We start from the raw sequence: 19,532 nt of genomic DNA, 5'->3' as shown, positions 1-19,532 counted from the left end.
CTGAACTTGACTGCACGGTCTTCTTTAGACTCCAGAAGGTCATTGAGAGAGAAAGCTTCATCCTAATAAAGTCCTTACAAAAAAGATTCATTTGAAACAGCAAAGAGCTTAAAATTCAGTCATATCCCAGAACTCAGAGTTAATAAAATCCAACCTAGAGTTAATAAGGAATTATTACCTTAAAATAGAGAACTAGGATTGCAGTTCGGATCCATCCAACTTACAATATTCCTAATGAGAGTCCAGGTTCTGTTGTACAACCTCTTTATAATTTGATATCCGAATTTTTTTTTTCTTAAGCGAATCAGTATAATAACAGTAGATAATTCATTTAATTATTGTATTTTATTTATTTATTTTAATTTAATGCAATCTGGGTGAAGGACTAGTTTAGAAGTATGTGAATACTAATTCACTGGCTATTCATACTGCAAACCATTTCAGTACAATAAGCATTCAATGAGTGATAGTTAGAACTGTATAAATAAAGTTTTGTTGCTGTTTGACCTAGATAGGAATTGCGCGTAAATAGATTTAGACTTTACTTTATACCTTTAAATATTCAATGGGCTTATTTTGAAATTCCTAGAGCTGTTCTAACAATTACCAATAACCAATGAACCCATTACAGAGCAAAAAAATAAGGGTATATTGATTATATTTAGAAGATACTCTTTTAAGAATTTATTTGAGAAATCTGAGCGCAGAAACATCCCATGTTTTTGTTACGTTCAAATTCTCCATTTAACTTATCAGTGTTATCAATTAATGAAAAGTCAATAAATATTTTTTTCATTTCTCAGCAATATTCATCAACAATTTTATATAAAAAAATAAAATAAAAAACTGCATAAAAGAATCGCTATCTTTAATTACAAAATATAATATCTTCTTGGCAAAATGTATTGGAAAATTCTACAAAGCTATTGATTTTGAATTGTATTCAAAATTATTGAAACCCTTAGAAATCAATTTTCTTAAAAAAAAAAAAAGGTAGAAATTTTTAAAAATAGCACGCGATATTTAAAAAAGATCGCTAAAGAAAATTTAAAAAATTATTATTCAATAATTCAATTTTTAAAAAATTATTTGTTGAAGTCTTATTTGTTGAATCCCGACTACGGGATTCATACTCTCAGTAATCTGCTAAATGAATTAAAACTTTACATTCTTATGAGTGGGCGATTTTCGTAAGTATATTAAGAGCGCTATTTCAAAATTTAACGATATCACAGATTGTGCTCTTTTATTAAAAACAGAAGATAAAAATTTTTATCAAGAAATAGGGAGAAGAGAGTAATTGAGTTTTATCAGTTTCAAGCTAATCAATTCGTTAATAATCTATGTTTTTATCCAAATAAAACCTCGCTGAACGCTTGTAATTGTGCCTGTACACAACTGTAGTAGCTACTTAACAAAAACTTACAGTTTAAAATGTTAAGTATAAGGGTTGATTAAACGCCAAAAGGTACACAAATCAGCAAGTACCCAACATTTCATTAATACTTCATTAATATTTAAGTAATTCTACTGCATTAATTTTCATTAATAAGTTATTTTTTAGAATTTATTAGATATCACAGACCCTTATGCTGGCCATTTTCGTCTACAAAATATATGTTCAAGTAGCACTGTAGATTGACTGTAATATCTAATTATTTATAATAATCAAACTATTAATTACAGGTTAAAAAGAAAAACGTTATAAAAAATAAAATAAAAGTATGAGGCTAAAAAATTCAAAACCTTGTTTAAAAAAATGCTTACACCAACTTACATCAATGATTTTGTTTATTTTATTTATTTATTTTTATTTCTTAAATAAAAATCGTCGGTTTAAGTTCATTCTTCGATTAAAGTAATTGTTATTTTATGTAGTAGTCAAACGTTTATAATAATAGGTAATAATTATCTGGCTTTATCGCAAATAATATAGTTTTCTTCAATTACATTCTCCATCTAGGTGTTCTTCCCACAATGTTGTATATATGTAATATAAAGTAAATAAGATATGCATATATTTAGGACAGCTAATTATTCCAGTATTTTACTATAAGTAAAATTAGGGGTACTAAATTAAATTACAATAGAGAAATGAATAATTATTGTTTAATAATCTACTTGTTATTAACTGTGTGTTAATTGTGCTCACGAATATTTCGGTAAGACGAATTCAAGACAGTAGCCTACTCTAACTTTATCTTTACTTTAACATGCATGTACGTATATATGATTTATCATAATTATAACAAAAAAAATAATATAAATGAAGTGGCCAGCATAAGGGTCTGTGATATCTAATAAATTCTAAAAAATAACTTATTAATGAAAATTAATGCAGTAGAATTACTTAAATATTAATGAAGTATTAATGAAATGTTGGGTACTTGCTGATTTGTGTACCTTTTGGCGTTTAATCAACCCTTATACTTAACATTTTAAACTGTAAGTTTTTGTTAAGGAGATTTTTGTACCTTTTGGATAGATTTTCCTTTTTGTCTATTTTACAAAGTTACATATCTGCTTTACAGATTTTTTTAAAATTTGGAATAAGCAATTCTATAATTATAACCTGATAAGGTGTTAAGTCGGAACCGTAACTACCACTGGAGAGATCTTTTTAAAGAATGATTATAGTTGCGGTCCCCCAAACCATCCCCAATAACAATGTTTTTGAAAAAGCGTTTTGAATAACATAGGAAGGTATTTGTACGTAAATAGCAAAATTAAACTGCGATTTCAGTACTTCCTTTTAAGAGGAGTAAGAAAAATAAACTACGATTGCAGTACTTCTCCCTAAAAGGCAAAGAGGCAAAGATTTTTTAATTGAACGACAATTCATTGATTTAAATCGGTTCAATCATTGATAATTTAAACGATTGCAGTACTTCCTCTTAGTAGGTGCAAGAGCATCAGCAACGTAGAGGAGCTTTAACCACTTATTCGAGCTGAATTTTATCAAAATCGTACTAAGCGTTATAGAAATATTGGTAATAATAGTTTTAGAAAGGGCCTTATTTGGGTGGGGCGAACTCCCCTCCTTATGAGGCACGGCGTCGAGACTTTTAAAGTGCAAATCTGTACAAAATTTCGATTCGAATGACACTTCGGTCGGTTCACGTGTCGATAATTTGAAACGATTGCTATACTTCCCCTTAACAAGTGTAAGAGCTGATCGCCGCTTTAATGTTACGTAGGGGAGCCCTAACCCTATCATCCTACCAAATTTTATCAAAATCGGGCCAAGGTTTACAGAGTAATTAGTAATAATAATTTTGGAGGGGGCCTTGCATAAAGGGGGCTAACTCCTCTCCCATTCCATGTATAGGATCGAGACCCCCAAAAGGCACATCTACATAAAATTCCGAATCGAATGACACCTCATTCATGAAAATCGGTTCACGCGTTTAGGCGCTACGTTGTTTACAAAAAAGGTAACAAGAACAAGAAGAACAAGAAGAACAAGAACAAGAACATTTTTTGAAAAAGCCGTTTTTGCTCATTTTCGGCAACTTTTTTCTCGAAACCTATTAGATCTGGGTGGTTGCAAAAAAATTACAGTTATAATGGAGGATTTGCCCTATATTATAAAGAAAATTTGGGAATTTTATCTTTTATAGAAAAATAGAAAAAAATTGTCAAAGTTGGGTGTTTTTCAACGTTACACTTTTTCGTGCAGTTTTTGATGGTCAACCCTTATACAACTGTCCTACCGGACAGTTTTAATGTAGGGGATCTTCAAGAAGTCCATCTAACCGTCCATTCCGATTACCGTCTGCATTTTACCAAAATATCCTAAATTAAACATATGCAGATTTATCTTTATCACTTTTCAATTAAATATTTGTCCTAGAATAAATTTTTGGAGATCAGGAATGAGGCAATTTAATTTCGTACGGAAGTTTATTAGAAGTGGAAGATGCCACTTCAGCCCAATATTCCCGGGCATATAAAGATCCTGTTATAAGAGATTCCTATTTAAAAAAAATTAGGCCAACTAAATTTTTATTTTATTTTTGTAAAATTTCAAGATTTTTCTGGATTTCTCTGACACGTTCCCGTGTGACACTATGCATACTTCACACTATGGTCGAACAAAAGTTACATTAGAACACACATCACTCTCTTCAGTTTCATAAAAAAAAAAAGAAAGAAAAATCAGGTTAAAGAACATTCACTGGCAAGAAGATGTAAAATCATATAAACGTGGAATTCTGATGTCGAAGTCCAACACTGGACTTTCTCTGAATATTCATGCCAAGGTTGATGATTGTCCACGGTAAAATTTTTTGTATCATTCTCGAGTCACATATAATTTACTATTAGGTTGATGAACATTATTACCGTCCCAGTTTGAAAATTATGAACTACATTTGTATAGAATTGTCAAAATCAAGATAATAATAAATAAATATCTTATTTAAGAAAAATTTTCAGAATAATTATTCTTTAATAATTACAATTAATATAAACGAATAAATAATACTCTTGTTATTGTGCAGGTGATGGCTATAATAATATATTGGATGCATTACAATACCTACGAGGCAGACAACTATGTCCATGTATTCGTCATAATGACCACATTCGCTGGTTTTCTTATAGTTTTAATTGGAAACGTATTAGGTCATTTAACTGGCCATGCCAACAACAGAACAATGGTAAGTTCAAAAATAGTCGTTATTTTTAAATAATTTTAATAGATTCTGTCTTTTTAATTTCTGCATCTTCCTGGAATGTAATGATGCTTAAAACTTACGACTACGTTTCTTAGACATATGATTGTTCAACTGATAGTATTCTTTGTCAGAGCGCATCTCTTCCTACAGATGGAAATCAATTTCCTGTTAATTGTCAGCACTTAGAAATAAAAAAAAAAAAATACTGTATCAGGAGTTTACAAGCAATTAGGGTCATCTGCTAACGAAGAAGATTGTAGATTGAAGTGACTGTATACAGCGACTTGAAAGAATGATTGCGAGACCTTCAGTTAATTTTTGTCCGTTTAATGTAATCATCTGTAAACTGCACTCTGTGTAAATGTGAATAAGTGAATTCTACAGTTTGCAGTCAACATAAACACGAAATAGTTGCATTCATCTTCTTCTATAAGTCATGTGCGCATTGAGTAAATGTTTGAAGGTAACCAGTAATGAGTCAGTACAAAAGATGTCAATATTGAAAAAGTATTGAAAGGGGTCAGTGCTGAATTTATTGGATGAGTATCGAAGATGACCAAGTAATTGAGGTTTTCCAGTATTGAGTTGTTTTTGTAGTTATATGGGGATAGCTATAGAGCACACTATAAGATCCTTGAAGAAATGGCTAGTCCAGAACTCATGAAGTAGGTAAATGTGATCGCTCATCTAGGCAATCTACTTCTATTTTCTATAACTACAAAACCGTCAACCTGTCATTTATTTCCTCTCTTAAATGTACTACTTTCCTGGAATGTGAATGTAAAATAACTCGTAATTTATTGAAAAACCAAAAAAAGTTCCTGTTAGAGCTGCTGATTTTTGAAGCACCCACTTCACGAAATGCAGACGGACATCCCTATGGAGCTCCTTATTTCTTCTCTTCCTGCAAAGCTTGTTTTTACTTACAATAACAGAAATGGTAGGAGACTACGCATAAGTCTGGGAAAAAAGAGTTATAAACTATGAAGGAAACTATCCCACTACCAAAGTAAAATCTCATGATATCGCGTGGATGAAGAGTTCTCTCCCCTCCATCCCAGAATAGATACAGTACTACCAGATACACTTTTCAAACGAGTCATTTTCCCTATCTTTTCAGGCACAAATATTTGTATATATAAGATCATCGTTGATATCGTCCTTTCATCATAGCAAGCATGTTTTCGGTTTTTCTGACCGGTTTTGAAGTTTCATCTATTGTGGAGAATTTTACTTCCACTCAGAGAGCTTCTGTCTGTCACATACTAAACTTGCTCAAGACTACTCTTGCTCAACACCTTACTCAACTACTTGCTCAACACATTTTGATTTGAGTGAGCAATTGTGGTTTAGGTAGAAGATTTGTGAGAGGAAATCAAATCACTATATTTTTCAACTGGTAAATTAATCTCTGAGGATGGATAAAAATCAGATAAATTAGAAATAGGAAAAACATGCGTGTTATGACGGTTATAATAAATTGTTATTACAACCTGCAATAAATGAAATAAATATAATGTAATAAAATGGAACCCTACATTTTTAATTTATATGTGAATTGATCATTTTTTGGGGTTACTAGGTAGGAAAAAAAAAGATAGATTAAGTTTTTAATATAGAAATAAAAATTAATAAATTGATCATTTAAATGTTTTATCAATATAGCTTGCAGTAAACTTTCTTATCAAGTCATTATGTAAAATAATTCAAATTTATAAATGGTGTTTAAAGTAATCAATTTCTAAAAAATAAAATATAGAAATTATTCAATTATATCTTCTTCAATGAAACATTATTCCTTTATTTGAGTGAGCAACAGCCGCATAAAAGCTATTTCCGTCTATTTGATTACACAACATCCACTGCAATATTTGAGCTTCTCTTTGCTTTATTTGTTTCCAATTTTAAATTGAAAAACTTTCAGTTCAAAATTCTTTTCCCATTATTTAATTAGAAATGTCTTTTAAGTGAAGCTTGCTCCAAATTAAGGGCGGGGAGAGTTTGACAAAGGATAATTAATGATATTTTCAAGTTATAACGTTGTCTTCTGGAAATAATTAGAGCATCATTAAATTTCTCATTAGGGATAAAGTGACAGTAGACTGGGATTTGCAACACTAACTGATCATATAATAAAAGCACTTTTTTTTCCCAAATCTAATTTTCTGAAGGATGCAATAACAAATTTGATACTATACTGCATGTAACAATGTAATACTTCATAGAAAATTTGATAATGGTTTCATAGACCATTGCAAAATAACGTTTTTGTAAATTATATTTTCAACTTCAGTGACGATAAATCAAAAGAATACTTGCATACTTTCTTTTGTATTCATTAAAACAGGCATGAAAGATTTTCTTGGCTAAAAAAAAAAAATCATCTGCTCAGAGATTCGATATCACCTCTTTACTGTGTCCAATTAGGTATCAATTGCATAAACTAATTATCGGAAGTAGATAGATACATTTCCTATGGCTACTCTTTAAAATTCCAGTATAATTGGGAACAAGCATTCAGGATTTTATACCTTAGTTTCTTTCTGTTAGCATCTCTTTCTTGCTTCTACAAACTGAAGAAAGGAGATTCCCGTCAATTCCTTTTTCTCCATACCGGGGGAGCCTTGGTTGGCCTCCTCAAGAAAGTTCTCTTATTCATCCCAGCAACTCACTCTAGCCCACCACTGACCTGCTCTCATCCTAGCAGCGCCCTTCTCACTCAACCTTTTCATCAATCAACCAAGCCTTCTTTGGCCTGCTTCTTTTCCTTATCTTCTCAATTTTCACCTCTTTGGCACCTTGGTCCTCTTCCAATCGCTATTCATGATCATTCTCCATCTAAGCTTATTTATTTGTAAGAACAAATTCAAAAACGTGATCATAGATGCGCCTTAATTTTCAAAGGTCACTTATTCGTCCTTAATCCTGACTAGAGGCCTTGAACCTGATCTTTTTAAATCCCAGACACAATGGGAGGTGGCCTCCTCCATCTCACAAACGAGACATAAAAAAGTTTAGAATGAATGCTATTGAATTGAAATGCCTTGCCCACAAAAAAATCCAACCAGCAACCTAAGAGATGCCCGAAAAGTCACAGAAACTTCCTAAAAATCAATTCAGTAATTTAATGCATCAAGGGATGGACCAACCGAGCTCAACGACAAGTATGAATAGAGTATAGGATCCAATCTATAACGATCTATTTTGGATTATTATGTATTAAAGTTGTAAGCAATCAGAAGAGTTCTAAGAAATATAGAGGCAAGAATGTTGAGGATGGATTTCAGTGGTGAATGTATGGATTGTAAACCTAGTCTATTGTAGGATGATCTAATTCCTTTAAAAGCCCTCAAATTTAAAAAATGAACTGGAGCAAAGGCCTTGTAGAAAGCTGATTACCAGAAAATGTATTTAGTCAAATTATTCCCAAAGAACATTCTTCAATTTATTCAAGTGTAATCATATTTGTCAGATACATATACAAATTTAATTCTCCGTACATTTAATTATTCCTTTATCATGCCTGTTGCTCCAAAAACGGCTGTAGGTATTCTAAATTTTTAGTTAAAAATTGAAATTGAGCTCATAAATAATGAAATATAATTTGAGTTTTTCTTTTTTATTATCGCAGGATATTTTCTACTGTGTGGCTGGTGCTGCTCTCTACATTGCCAGTGGTTCTCTTACAATACAACATTTTAACGGTTGGAAATTTGATTCATCTAAAACCAATCTTGGCTTGACGAAAGGATCTTTGGCTATAATTCAGGGAGCAATTTTCATTGTTGATGCATTTTTCTCGTTCAGGTCATCTCAATAAAAAATATTGTACAGCTATTCTTTCATACCAAATCAACTAACCAATTTATCAAGCAACTTTAACTGCCGAGGTCAATCAAAAAATTGGCGCAATAATAAAATTAAAGATAAAGAGATTAAAATATTTATTGATTTTTTTTTATTCAAAACTTCAGTTGCAATTTCACGCTGAACCGAATGGAAAATGCTTGGTAAATCTAATTTTCAGTCCATTTAAAAGTCGAACTTTGCTTCAGTATTAATTTCAAAACCACTATTGTCAACTAAAGTTTCTTTTCTCTTAAAGAGATAAAGTTTAATTTATTTGTACTTTTTTACATGCTTTTCTTAAGGCGTTTCTAAAAAACAGTACCCATGAAACTCTATCCAATGTTCAAAGATATTTTAACAAGAAATTAGTTTTTGAAATTTAGTAAATTATTTCAATCGAATCTTGTTCGTTCGAAAAGTTAAGACACAAATAAATAAAAGATTCTTGATATTGGAATAGGTTTCTTGTTGATACATAAAATATATACATAATAACATCACTCCAAATATATATAATATTTTTATAATGTTTTCTATGAGTGTGTTCTGTAAATTACATTTTTTGTTTGTTATTTTATTTATATTGTAAATTAAAAAAATAAAATAAAACTAGTGATTAATTGTTCAAACTTTTTAAACCATATCCACAATTATTTTTAATACGCAGAAATTTATAACAGTATGCAAAAAAAGTAAATATATTCTAATGAGGTAAAAGGCTTGAGCTACTTGAGGAGGGGTATCTGCCAGTAGAAGTAACCCCCTAACATTGTTTAAATTGTACTAGATATTGAGCAATGAGTCTGAGCCAGGCTCAGAGTCAACGGCGTCTCAATTATTTTGGAGCGTTGCCTGGGTGGATATCTCTGAACTTGGGGGAGGGAGACACTAAACAAATTTAATTATTAATTAGGAGACAATAAAAATTTCATGGTCAACGAGGATGGAAATTTAGAAATAAAAAATAACGTGGGTGATTCTGCGAATGACTTAGGAATTGGAATTGCTTAGTTGAACCCCAAACCATCCGTATGTTCAGAGAGATTTTATGACTAAGTATTCATAGATTTTTACTTCGATATGTTTAGAGACTTACTAGAGGTTAGGGTTTCTTAGGTTTATGAAAGAGAATTCTAATGTGGAATACCACTGGAAGGGAAATTAGGTTTTTCTTAGGTTGTTGGCATCTTAGGAATGGATTTCGCTAGGAGTAACGAAGCATTTTAGCTGTGTTGAGGTGCGATCTTTTTAAGAGAAAGTTTGTGAAATAGTTCGGTTAAAGCCTTAGCTGACTGAAGAGCAATGTCAAGGTCATTTTACACTCACACAGTTTTGTAGAAAATCTTGGATGTCGTAGGATCTAGGGTCAAAGGTTGAGGAAAGATGTTCTGGAAGAGGATGGTTTTTTGGTCAGATGGTCTGTCTCAAGAGCCTTTTTCACGGGTTCCAGGATCTTTTTCTAATCAGTCTAAAGAGATTTATCTTTTCTGTAAGCTGTTTATGTCCTTTATTAAGAAAGTTTTGCAGTTCTGTTTTGAGTTGGCTGATATGTCTGTTGTATTCACTATTGTAGATGGTTTGAAGATTGGGACTGACCTGCGCTGCCTTTGGAGTTCTTTGCGAAAACTCCAGCCTAATTGATTGCATGCTTTCCCTTGGTTGGAACACTTCGATGTTAAATTTCTTTGTATGCCACTACTGAAAAGTAGAATTTAGCGCCTAATAAAAATAAAACACCTTAATCGACAATTAGCTACATTAATTTATCCATGGAATTAGGTGAGTTGTTATTATTCTTCTTCTTTTTTCTTGGCCTTATGGTGATTCCAAATTAGTCATCATGCATTGGTTTGTTTTCATGTTGTGGGGAGTTTGTCGGTTAGTATGTTTAGTTTTAAAGCCACTTTCCGTATAGTTGCGTGAGAATCATATTTTAATTTTATTATACCTAATGTAGTTAATACAAGTCTGGGTAAATGTTTGGGTAAGTCAGTATAGTATTTATGTTGGTCGGAATTGGGCAGTTCGTCTGTAATATTGCCTTCTGATTGCAGCTGATAACTATCGTTCTTGTTTTTGCTGCAGGCTAAGATATGATTGGCTTCGACTGTTGATTCCACAGGAGCATATGGGATTTATTTCTATGCCCATATGTGCCAAATGATAAGGTGAGTAATTGTGATTGAATCTTAGTCTGCTCGTGGTGCAGTAAAATCCTCTGTTTTCCGCAAATGCAGCATACCATGGTTTAACTGGTATGGAGGGTTGTATTGAGGAGCAGAATTTTCCTTTAAGTGTTTTCGAGGATGAGTAAATGTCAGACCATTTTATGTAACAGGGAAGTGTTTTAGATCAGAGGGAGTTTGTGGCTCTGTAGGTGTTTCTTGAAGACGGGTGGCCAGTTTCGCGCCGATGTTGGCCTTTTCATTGCCACCCAATCCGCAGTGTGCTCTCACCCGGAGTTAAAGGTGAGTTAAAAAAAGATTCCAGCCCTTAAAAAATAAATTAAAAATAAAATTTAAAAAAATGAATAAATACATTAGATATATTGCTATTTTTGCCAGCCGAAGAAGGGACATCACCTGTTTATTTCAAGCATAGACCCACTCATATTATTGTAAATGCCTGCAATACAATAAAATATTTATAAAATGAAATTTGCGTAAGTTTTTATTTTCTTATTATAAATGAATATTAAAAGCTAAACATTAGAATTAAAATGCGTAAAAATGTCGTTCAACATAACTGATTTGAAAAGGCTATTAAGGCTTTATAGTGACAACTATTCTTGGCCAAGACAGATACATACAATACTAAAATATACAAGACGCAACACATCAATCTCATATGACCAGGGGACTTGAAACTCTATGTACTACCAGACTCTCTTTATTCTAATGTTATTATCATAGAATGAATTTTCATTTGTTCAGTAGAAACTTCCCAAATTCCTAACTTGAAAGAAAAATGCTTTAATTTATGTTTTATGCCACCTCAATGAGAGAATCCATTGTGGCACGGTAAATATACAAAACTTATGGCCGGCGTTCACAGAGAAAGCCCCGTCCGCCCTAGATGTTGATGCACAAATTGTTTTATTTTTAATCAACATTTGTATTATTATTATGGAAACCCTAGCCAATGATGATGACAAAGAGCCAGGCTAAAATACCCATCATCAAGTGGGCAAATTTTAATAATTTTTAGACAAAAGAGAAACATCCTTTGAATTCGGCTCCTGAGTCGTTATCGTTATAAAACAAAATTAATAAACAATAAATAAACAAAATATTGATTAGAAACAGCCCTATTATTAATTACCTGTATTTTTAGATCCTACGTATGTTAATAGACTTTCTTTTGTGAAAATTTATGGTGCGGCTAAGATATATTGTGAGTGTACTAGGTTGGATACCCGATCTAGTCCTTGCATTTTTTTTAATGGTTATTATGAGAATTAAATAATAAAGTATTTTTGCTAATCGCCTTCGTTCACGGCACCTAATTTGCTAATTGGAAGCAAAGCCTGCCTAAAAAATAGGCCTAACTTTTTCCTTTTTTTTTTTTTTTGGTGCGGCAAAGAATTCAGCAAATATGGTAACCATAAATCAAAAATGTTTAATGAGGATTTAGAGTAGAGAAAACAGAAAATGTTTTTATCCCCTTTCTTAGGGAGTCCTACTTTTTCTCCAAAATAGTTTTACTTATTGCTAAAGAAGTGAGTAAAAAAATAAAAACGTAGGTAAATAGTGACGGATAGTAGAATTTATTGATTAGACAAACCGTACCAATTTTTATAAAAGACTGGGTGGTTCTAAACAAAATATATAAATGAAATTTTAAGAAATTTATATATATTTAGTAAATAAAAAAATATATACCGCACACAGTGCAATAAAACAAAGGAACTAACTATATTACATATATGTAAAAAAAAAAAATGAAGTTTTAAACTCTCAATTTTTACAACTTTCACATATATATCGTCCAGATCTATATATGAAATTTAACATACAAAGGTACACAATACGCACTCAAGGTATTAACGAAATTTGTATTTATGGCATCAATAGTTTTTTTCCCAATTTTATTACTAAATCTAAAAATTAATGCTTCTAATAATGGTTATTAAAGAGAACTAAAGTCAGTATGTTTTCTGTTTTTATCAATCATTGTTAATTTTATATGTTGGAAAAATTGTTTTTATAAAAATAATGAAGGCCAAAAAACACAAGTAATTTTCAAGAATTTTTAAACTTTTCCTTTTTATAAAAATATTTGTTTTGTATAATCATTCAGTCTTAATGCCATATGATTCACATAATTTTGTTATCTTATTCTAAAATTTTAGTTATACAATCAGAACTAATACAAAAAGAAAAATCACTGGTATAAAAAGTTTATATGTAATTTTTGTTTTGTTATTAAAATACTGCGTAGGATATAAAAATCTGGATTCACTGGTAAAAATTTTGTAAACACTAACATTTTTATTTTTTTAATTTAGTATACAATGAACAGGACGGACTTGGACCAAATATTTCACTATTTTTGGAAAAAAGTATAATTTTTTATTATTTCCTTTACTTGAAACTTCCGTTCATGTTTAACATCCTACTACCGCTCAAATGTAGCGGACGGATATGGAAAGTAATTATAATTTACCAAATATTTCTTATTTTAACACAGATTTAAAAGAGGAGGAATCAACCTGAATAGCGACATCACAGCTAGGAGGCGTTCTACACACTCTTAGCTGTCGCACGAGGGCCCTTGTACTCTCTACCTACACAAATATATTAGGAAGACAAACAATTATTTTCTATTATACATAAATTAATTAAAACACAAAACCTTATTTATTCAAAATACATAATAAAAAAATCACCAATAAAGACTACAATTTGTACATTATCACAATATACAAAGTATTAATCCGATCTCTTTTTTGTTTTCCTTTACTGCAACTTCTCAAGTAATAATATACCTCAGAGTTAATTTCGAGTAAAATAGTAGTTCATAAAAAAGGTATGAAAATATATTGTAAACATTTTATTTCAAGAGATTTATTTGTTTAATTGCTCAAAATGTAATTTAAACAAAGTATGCTGAAAAAACCAGAATTTTCTGTAACGGAGAGCCTTCAAATTATAACAGTAGTTTAAGCCGATATAAAAATAGTCAGAAACTAAATTTAAGCACCAAAAAGTTCATAATAAAAAAAACTCTTAAATTTATAGAAAAAATAAATATAAAGTAGATCAAGCGAAGCCATCAAAATTTGTAAAATATAATCTTACAAATATGAGGATCTAAACAAAAAAGAATTTTGGTTTTTACCTTACTGTGCAGCACAGCCAGTGATTACAAAATAAGGCAACATCATGTATTTTAATATAACCAAATCTCTACATTTAATACTATAATCATTAAAACTACACTTTTAAATACGTATTTGTAATAACTATGATACTTTTTGGTTACACACATTTAGTTAACTTTCAGTTTTCTTTCTTTTTTTCTTTATTTTTTAAATATATTTTTTTTTAAATAAAAATTAAAATAAAATAAAATTTCTCTTTTAAAAAAAGTTAGTGTAATAATCTTATAAATTAAGAATATCACAAAAACGTTCATCACTATTGTTTATAACTCAACTAAACACTAGACAAAGAAAACAACAATCGTCAAAATCCTAATTGTTCTTTTGCGAACAAACGTCTTATATTTTGAATCATTTTTTTATTTTATAAAAGTAGTAATTCCCTTTTTTTAAATAAAAATTTAGCCATCTTTTAAAAGGTACACAAATAATTAAAGCTGCCAGCTTTCATTTAATCTTGAGTTAGCAAGATAGTTTTACTAAAGATTCTTCTTGTATTCATTTATTTTTTATTTTTCTTCTTAATTCCAATGATTAAAGTATTAAAAAGTACTTTGTGGAATGTGTAATTTTTTTTATAAAACCAAAAAAAATCAATGTTTTAACATTCACGATTTGGGACCTGATTTGAAGAGGTCTGAATGTAGATTAAGAGGGATTTAATTTTTTCTGTAAATATTAGCAAACTAATCAAGCTTTACGTTTTTTTCGCTCTAAATTGTTTTCAAGTATTTTTAGGAGGCGACAATAAATTATTTATTAATTTTTAAATAATAAACGATATTTTATGTTCGAAATGATAAAAAAAAGTCTGTGTGTGTTGTTTTCATAATTTCTATTGTTAATGTTGTTTGAACATATCGTGCAGACTGGTCATGGTGCCAGTCACCAAACCTAGCACACCAAATCCAATAATTAATAAATTCTTCCATAAAATCCAATTAAATCGTCCAAATCCTTGATCATATACAACAATGATCTCGATAACTGATGGAAACATCAGTCCTAATACGGAGAGGCATACGGCTCCAACCAAAGAGATAAGTGGACCCAAATTAGGTACTATTATCGCCACTACAACTGTAAAAACAATAATTAAAAAAAAAATGCATTAGTTCCTCAATGATGACAAGGAGAAAACGCCATTACATAATGGCAAAAAAAAAGAAAACAAAACAGAAGAATACAATATACAATACAATACACAGAAGTATACAATGCACTACCTGTTAGAACAACAAGTGAAATCCTGATAACAGTTTCCCACAGTCGTGGTCTAGATGTCAGTCTATGTTTTAATGCTTTCCAAATGATTTCCATGGGCACAAAGAATTGTAGGGCGTAAGTAAGGAATATAGCCACAGCAATCATAACCTTCACCGATTGAGCCAGCCTACATAAACCACAATTTTATCCAATATTAATCAATAACAGAAAAAATTGAATTTCAACAATTACTTACGCTTTTTATTAAAGTAAAAGAGGAGCTTTTAAAATATTTTTTCTTTAGTGAGATATTCAAAATTTAGAATAAATAATAAAATTTATCTTGCAATTTGTAAAATAAATAAATAAATTCTGATGGTTTTAAGTTTCATGCGGCCTCTGACGGTTTAAATAGAAAACACCATCAAGTTATGAAAGCTCGGGGCAAAATGAAATCCTACTTAGGGTGTACAAAAATCATGCCTCGCAGAGAGGGTCTTTATATTCTGTTTATATACATATAAAATGTAAGCACTATGGAAAATCTTTAATCAATTTTATATTCATAATATATAATTATTTACCTATTTAAGAATTAAAATCGAAAAAATAATGAAATGAATTAGTTGCACTTACGGATCGTCTGGGAGATTGATGGAAATACTCTCTTCAGTTTTGTCACCATAACGAAGATAGCCGAAGAATCCAACGGAAGCGTACAGGACCACCACAAAAGACATTCCTGTATTAAGTACACCAGGGCATCCAATAAAGTGCATAGGGGTTTTCATGTTGTTCTCTAGAGGCATCACCTGAGAACACACAAAAGCTGCCAAGCTCAACTTAACTATATAGTCCTATTTTAACGGAATTGAGTCCTTATATTGTAAACTAAATCTTATTTCTTTATCAGAAATTTTATTGAAATTCAACCCTTATAAGTCCGCCCTGGAGAAGTAGCGTTCACTTTTGTGTTCCTGGCTGTAAACCATCAGGACTATATACTTTAGACCAGTGTTCCACAATCGGTAGGTTCCTCTGGTTTTGGAACTAAAATTGGTAATTTATAAAACAGAGAAAATATTTTTCACTTCTAAAGTTCGAAAATAGAAAACCTCGGCATAACTTTCACTATCTGTTAATTTTTTAGTTGACTACCAGACGTTGATGGAGCAGTTTATTGCTTATCTGTGGGCTTGGAGTGAGGCGGAGTCTGTTGGCATAAGAAAGTGGTTATCCCCAACTGCAGCTACCTCCTATTCCTGAGGCTACATGGAGAGGAAACATGATTTGAGTAAGCATTTTTAAGTTTTTGAAACTCTTCTTCAGAATATTTGGGATGATATTGAAGGGAAAGGGTTTATTGAATTCTTGAAACACGGATTGGTGATCTAACTTCAATCTATCTAACTTCTGGGTTTCCTCAACAACTTCCCTAATTACGATGGGTGAGAATTACTACCTCACCTAGGGGTAGCACTGTAGGATGAGTGCAGGGGTCTATACATCTAATTTGATCATGGTGCAGGACATCTCGTTAGTAAAACAACAAAACCGTTGTTGGGAGGGTGTGGGGGAATTTGGAACCATGGATGCATCACTGTGCGCACAAATATGTCCTCGAATTTCTGAAAAGCATGTTTTGTAATTAACTGAAACTTAGATGACGTGCCAGACGGAATGAAGTATAAAGTTTGGAATGCCGTGGAGGTGGGGTTGTTGAGGACCAGTTATTTAGACTGCCTCAATAATATTACTAATTAAATTAAACTTTAAGGTAGCGATCTTATTTATTCCATATTTTTATAATTGCACCAAGTTTGGCTTCAAACGTCTTTCCTTTCACAATTATATCGATCACATAGAAACAGCTAAAACATGAATCAAAAATGAAAAAACGCACATCAAATAAAATCAATATGTAGTGACACTCACCACCCCAATTCCTTCAAGTGCGAATATGGCTGTTCCAAAAAATAGTGGCAATGTTTCTACACTGGCAAATGCTGGTCTGGAATTGAATGAAGGCACTTCCAAAAAGATATAGTACAGAATAATGCCAAGGCTTGTTCCAATTAAAATGTTTGCTATCATGGAGAATGGTGCTAAAAACTTGAGGTTACGTATTAAGTTCATCAGTATTAACAAAGGTAGAAGGGCGAGCATGTACCAATGTAAATCATGTCCCGGAAGATAGAGTTCAACCACCTGCAACAAATATAATTTATTAATTGCTATAAAAATAATATTTGACATCATTAGGGCAATTGAACACATTTCAACTCTCAAAATTAGATCTCTACTCCACTTTAGAATACTTAAATTTTTACCTCAGACTTTTCTAATTTAAAATATTTAAAGAAGTTCGTTCGCTTAAAGAACAAACCATATGAAATTAAAAAAATTGCTGATGTAAAGTCTGCAAATTATTTTTTATAAAAGCAGAGAGATCTATGCCTGCTTTCTTAATCCTTCTAAACTCATTACTTTAAACTCTAATTACACATAACATGAAGAAAAAAAAACAGTAAAATATATTATGCAGAAGGTGAATAAAAATAATTTTGAACACAGAAATGAGTAAATCTCTACCATTAAATAGTAAATTCTACCCTGCAAGTCTGTGGTTTAGAGTAGACCAGTTCTCGTCCAGAACAGCACATTGTGTAGGCTTTTTTTTCATACATTTGATTCTCAACAATAAAACTAATTTCGTTGGAGAAGAGTGTTGGTTATTCTTTAATTCTCTATCCGTAGGAACGTCGACTGTAATTGGGAACGTCGTAAAAAAAGGAAAAAAGCAAGATTGAATGAATTCCCTATTTTATCACGCAATCAGTAGTGTAATTGTAAACGTTTTTACATAATTCGAGCATTAATTGAATCAAATTTATGTATTTTTAAGTACATCTGACAGAAAGAGCGCTTGAAGCCGCCTTAGAACAACATTAATCAGAACATTTCAATCGTCATTGGATTATGGGCTGTAGAAACATCTAGGAAGAGAAAAGCAAGCTTAGGTTATGGAACTAAGTCTAAAAGCATTAGCGCATTATTAATGCTTAAAATGTTGTATCTGTTTGTTTTTATTGGCCAACTAGATCAAATCCTATCTCCCTTTAAAATTTGGACTACTTGACTTGACGCCTCTCTTATGTCTTCCCAGATAGACCCACTAACAAACAACTCATCAAGAGTATTATTTATCCTGAAAACGTCAACATTCATGAGCTAAGACAACCTTTCATCAAGGGAAGAATAATCTAATAAACTTAAAGCAAGCACGTCCTTATTGTAATATTAACATCCTATATTCGACTGCCAGAGAAGGTTTTAGAAATAATGACTAAACTTCTTCTTGGTAATCTTCGTCACAAAATATCTCATGTAAGAAGTGGAGGCTAATAGACGTTAATCTAAGTGGATGGATTTAAAATGACAGTAGCTCTGGAAAGGACTGGCTGCCTTTCCTACAGTTTCATTGCTGGCGATAAGATTAGCATCATAATTAAGTTACTGATAGGAAAAGAATCAGTTAAAAAAAAACAAAAATCGCTTACATATTTGGCAAGAATGTTCGAGACAAGCTCTGAACGGTTCACGGTTCAATGATTACTATTTTTTACCAATTACTGAAAACAAATACGATTTTAGCTGGCAAATACAAAAATAACTTAAATTTGAAAAAAAAAATAGCATGAATGAACACATGTAATGTAATGAATAAAGTGAAAAATTTACTTACCAGTGTCACCATTAACACCGTTAATTAAGAGGATAAAGATCAGTGTAAGCGCAATATTAACTTCTTCTTGGCAAACAGTTCCTGTTTGGCTTGTTATTGCTACACACAACGATATCTGTCCGCATCGAGACATCGTGTGGGGCATACAGAAGATCCATTCGCTTCCACTGCAATATCTTTCATCAAACTAATGCACACGGTGAAAAAGAGTGAACTGAACGTTTTCACATTAAATCTAAGTTCAAATTGTTTTTAAATTCATATTTGAAATTTCAATTCCTAAGTTCAAATTCAAAAAGGCCAAGAGATTTTCCCCCCTTATTATTATTGCAGAAAGGGAAACAAACCAACTCTGGTGGTTGGCGTAACCGTTAGAGTTAGCTCCACCTAATGTCAGGGGCGGTGGCTAGGCTAGCCAAGTCTTTTTGCAAACACATGGAATCTAATTTGTAATATATACCACATAATTGTTATGAATCCAATTCATCATTAGGGGAAACACAGAAAGCAAAACAAACAAAAAATTGCAGACGGTATTACAACGTTTTACAAAAGCGCTTCTTGCAAAACATAGAAAAATGATAAATTATGGAAAACATAAATCCAAACATTTACAAAATTATCGGAAAATCGATATCTGTGGCCAATTGGATATTGCGTTGTTAATTGG

The 19,532-nt window shown here is 31.4% G+C and overlaps 2 protein-coding genes across 3 annotated transcripts in view; one reads left to right on the top strand and one right to left on the bottom strand.

Annotated features, from left to right (window-relative positions):
* Positions 1-8,939, top strand: part of LOC141448986 (uncharacterized) — a 31,148-nt gene extending 22,209 nt beyond the window's left edge. The window contains exons 3-4 of the mRNA XM_074117936.1: positions 4,503-4,661; positions 8,311-8,939. Coding sequence (XP_073974037.1) covers positions 4,503-4,661; positions 8,311-8,499 — 348 coding nt within the window. The 3' untranslated portion in view covers positions 8,500-8,939. The remainder of the gene's footprint in view (positions 1-4,502; positions 4,662-8,310) is intronic.
* Positions 8,940-12,360: 3,421 nt separating this feature from the next.
* Positions 12,361-19,532, bottom strand: part of LOC141448985 (proton-coupled amino acid transporter-like protein acs) — a 52,737-nt gene continuing 45,565 nt past the window's right edge. For both annotated transcript variants that reach the window (XM_074117934.1, XM_074117935.1), the window contains exons 7-10: positions 17,053-17,325; positions 15,754-15,929; positions 15,138-15,304; positions 12,361-14,991 (exon numbers count right to left, since the gene is read on the bottom strand). In XM_074117934.1, the coding sequence (XP_073974035.1) occupies positions 14,753-14,991; positions 15,138-15,304; positions 15,754-15,929; positions 17,053-17,325 (855 nt within the window). In that variant the 3' untranslated portion in view covers positions 12,361-14,752. The remainder of the gene's footprint in view (positions 14,992-15,137; positions 15,305-15,753; positions 15,930-17,052; positions 17,326-19,532) is intronic.

This window comes from Rhodnius prolixus, unplaced genomic scaffold (genome assembly GCF_049639745.1).
Source record: "Rhodnius prolixus isolate KJV_2025 unplaced genomic scaffold, Rpr scaffold_2, whole genome shotgun sequence".
Lineage (NCBI taxonomy): Eukaryota > Metazoa > Arthropoda > Insecta > Hemiptera > Reduviidae > Rhodnius > Rhodnius prolixus.
The sequence above is the reverse complement of the archived record's forward strand: the minus strand, read 5'-3'. Positions and strand labels throughout refer to the sequence as shown.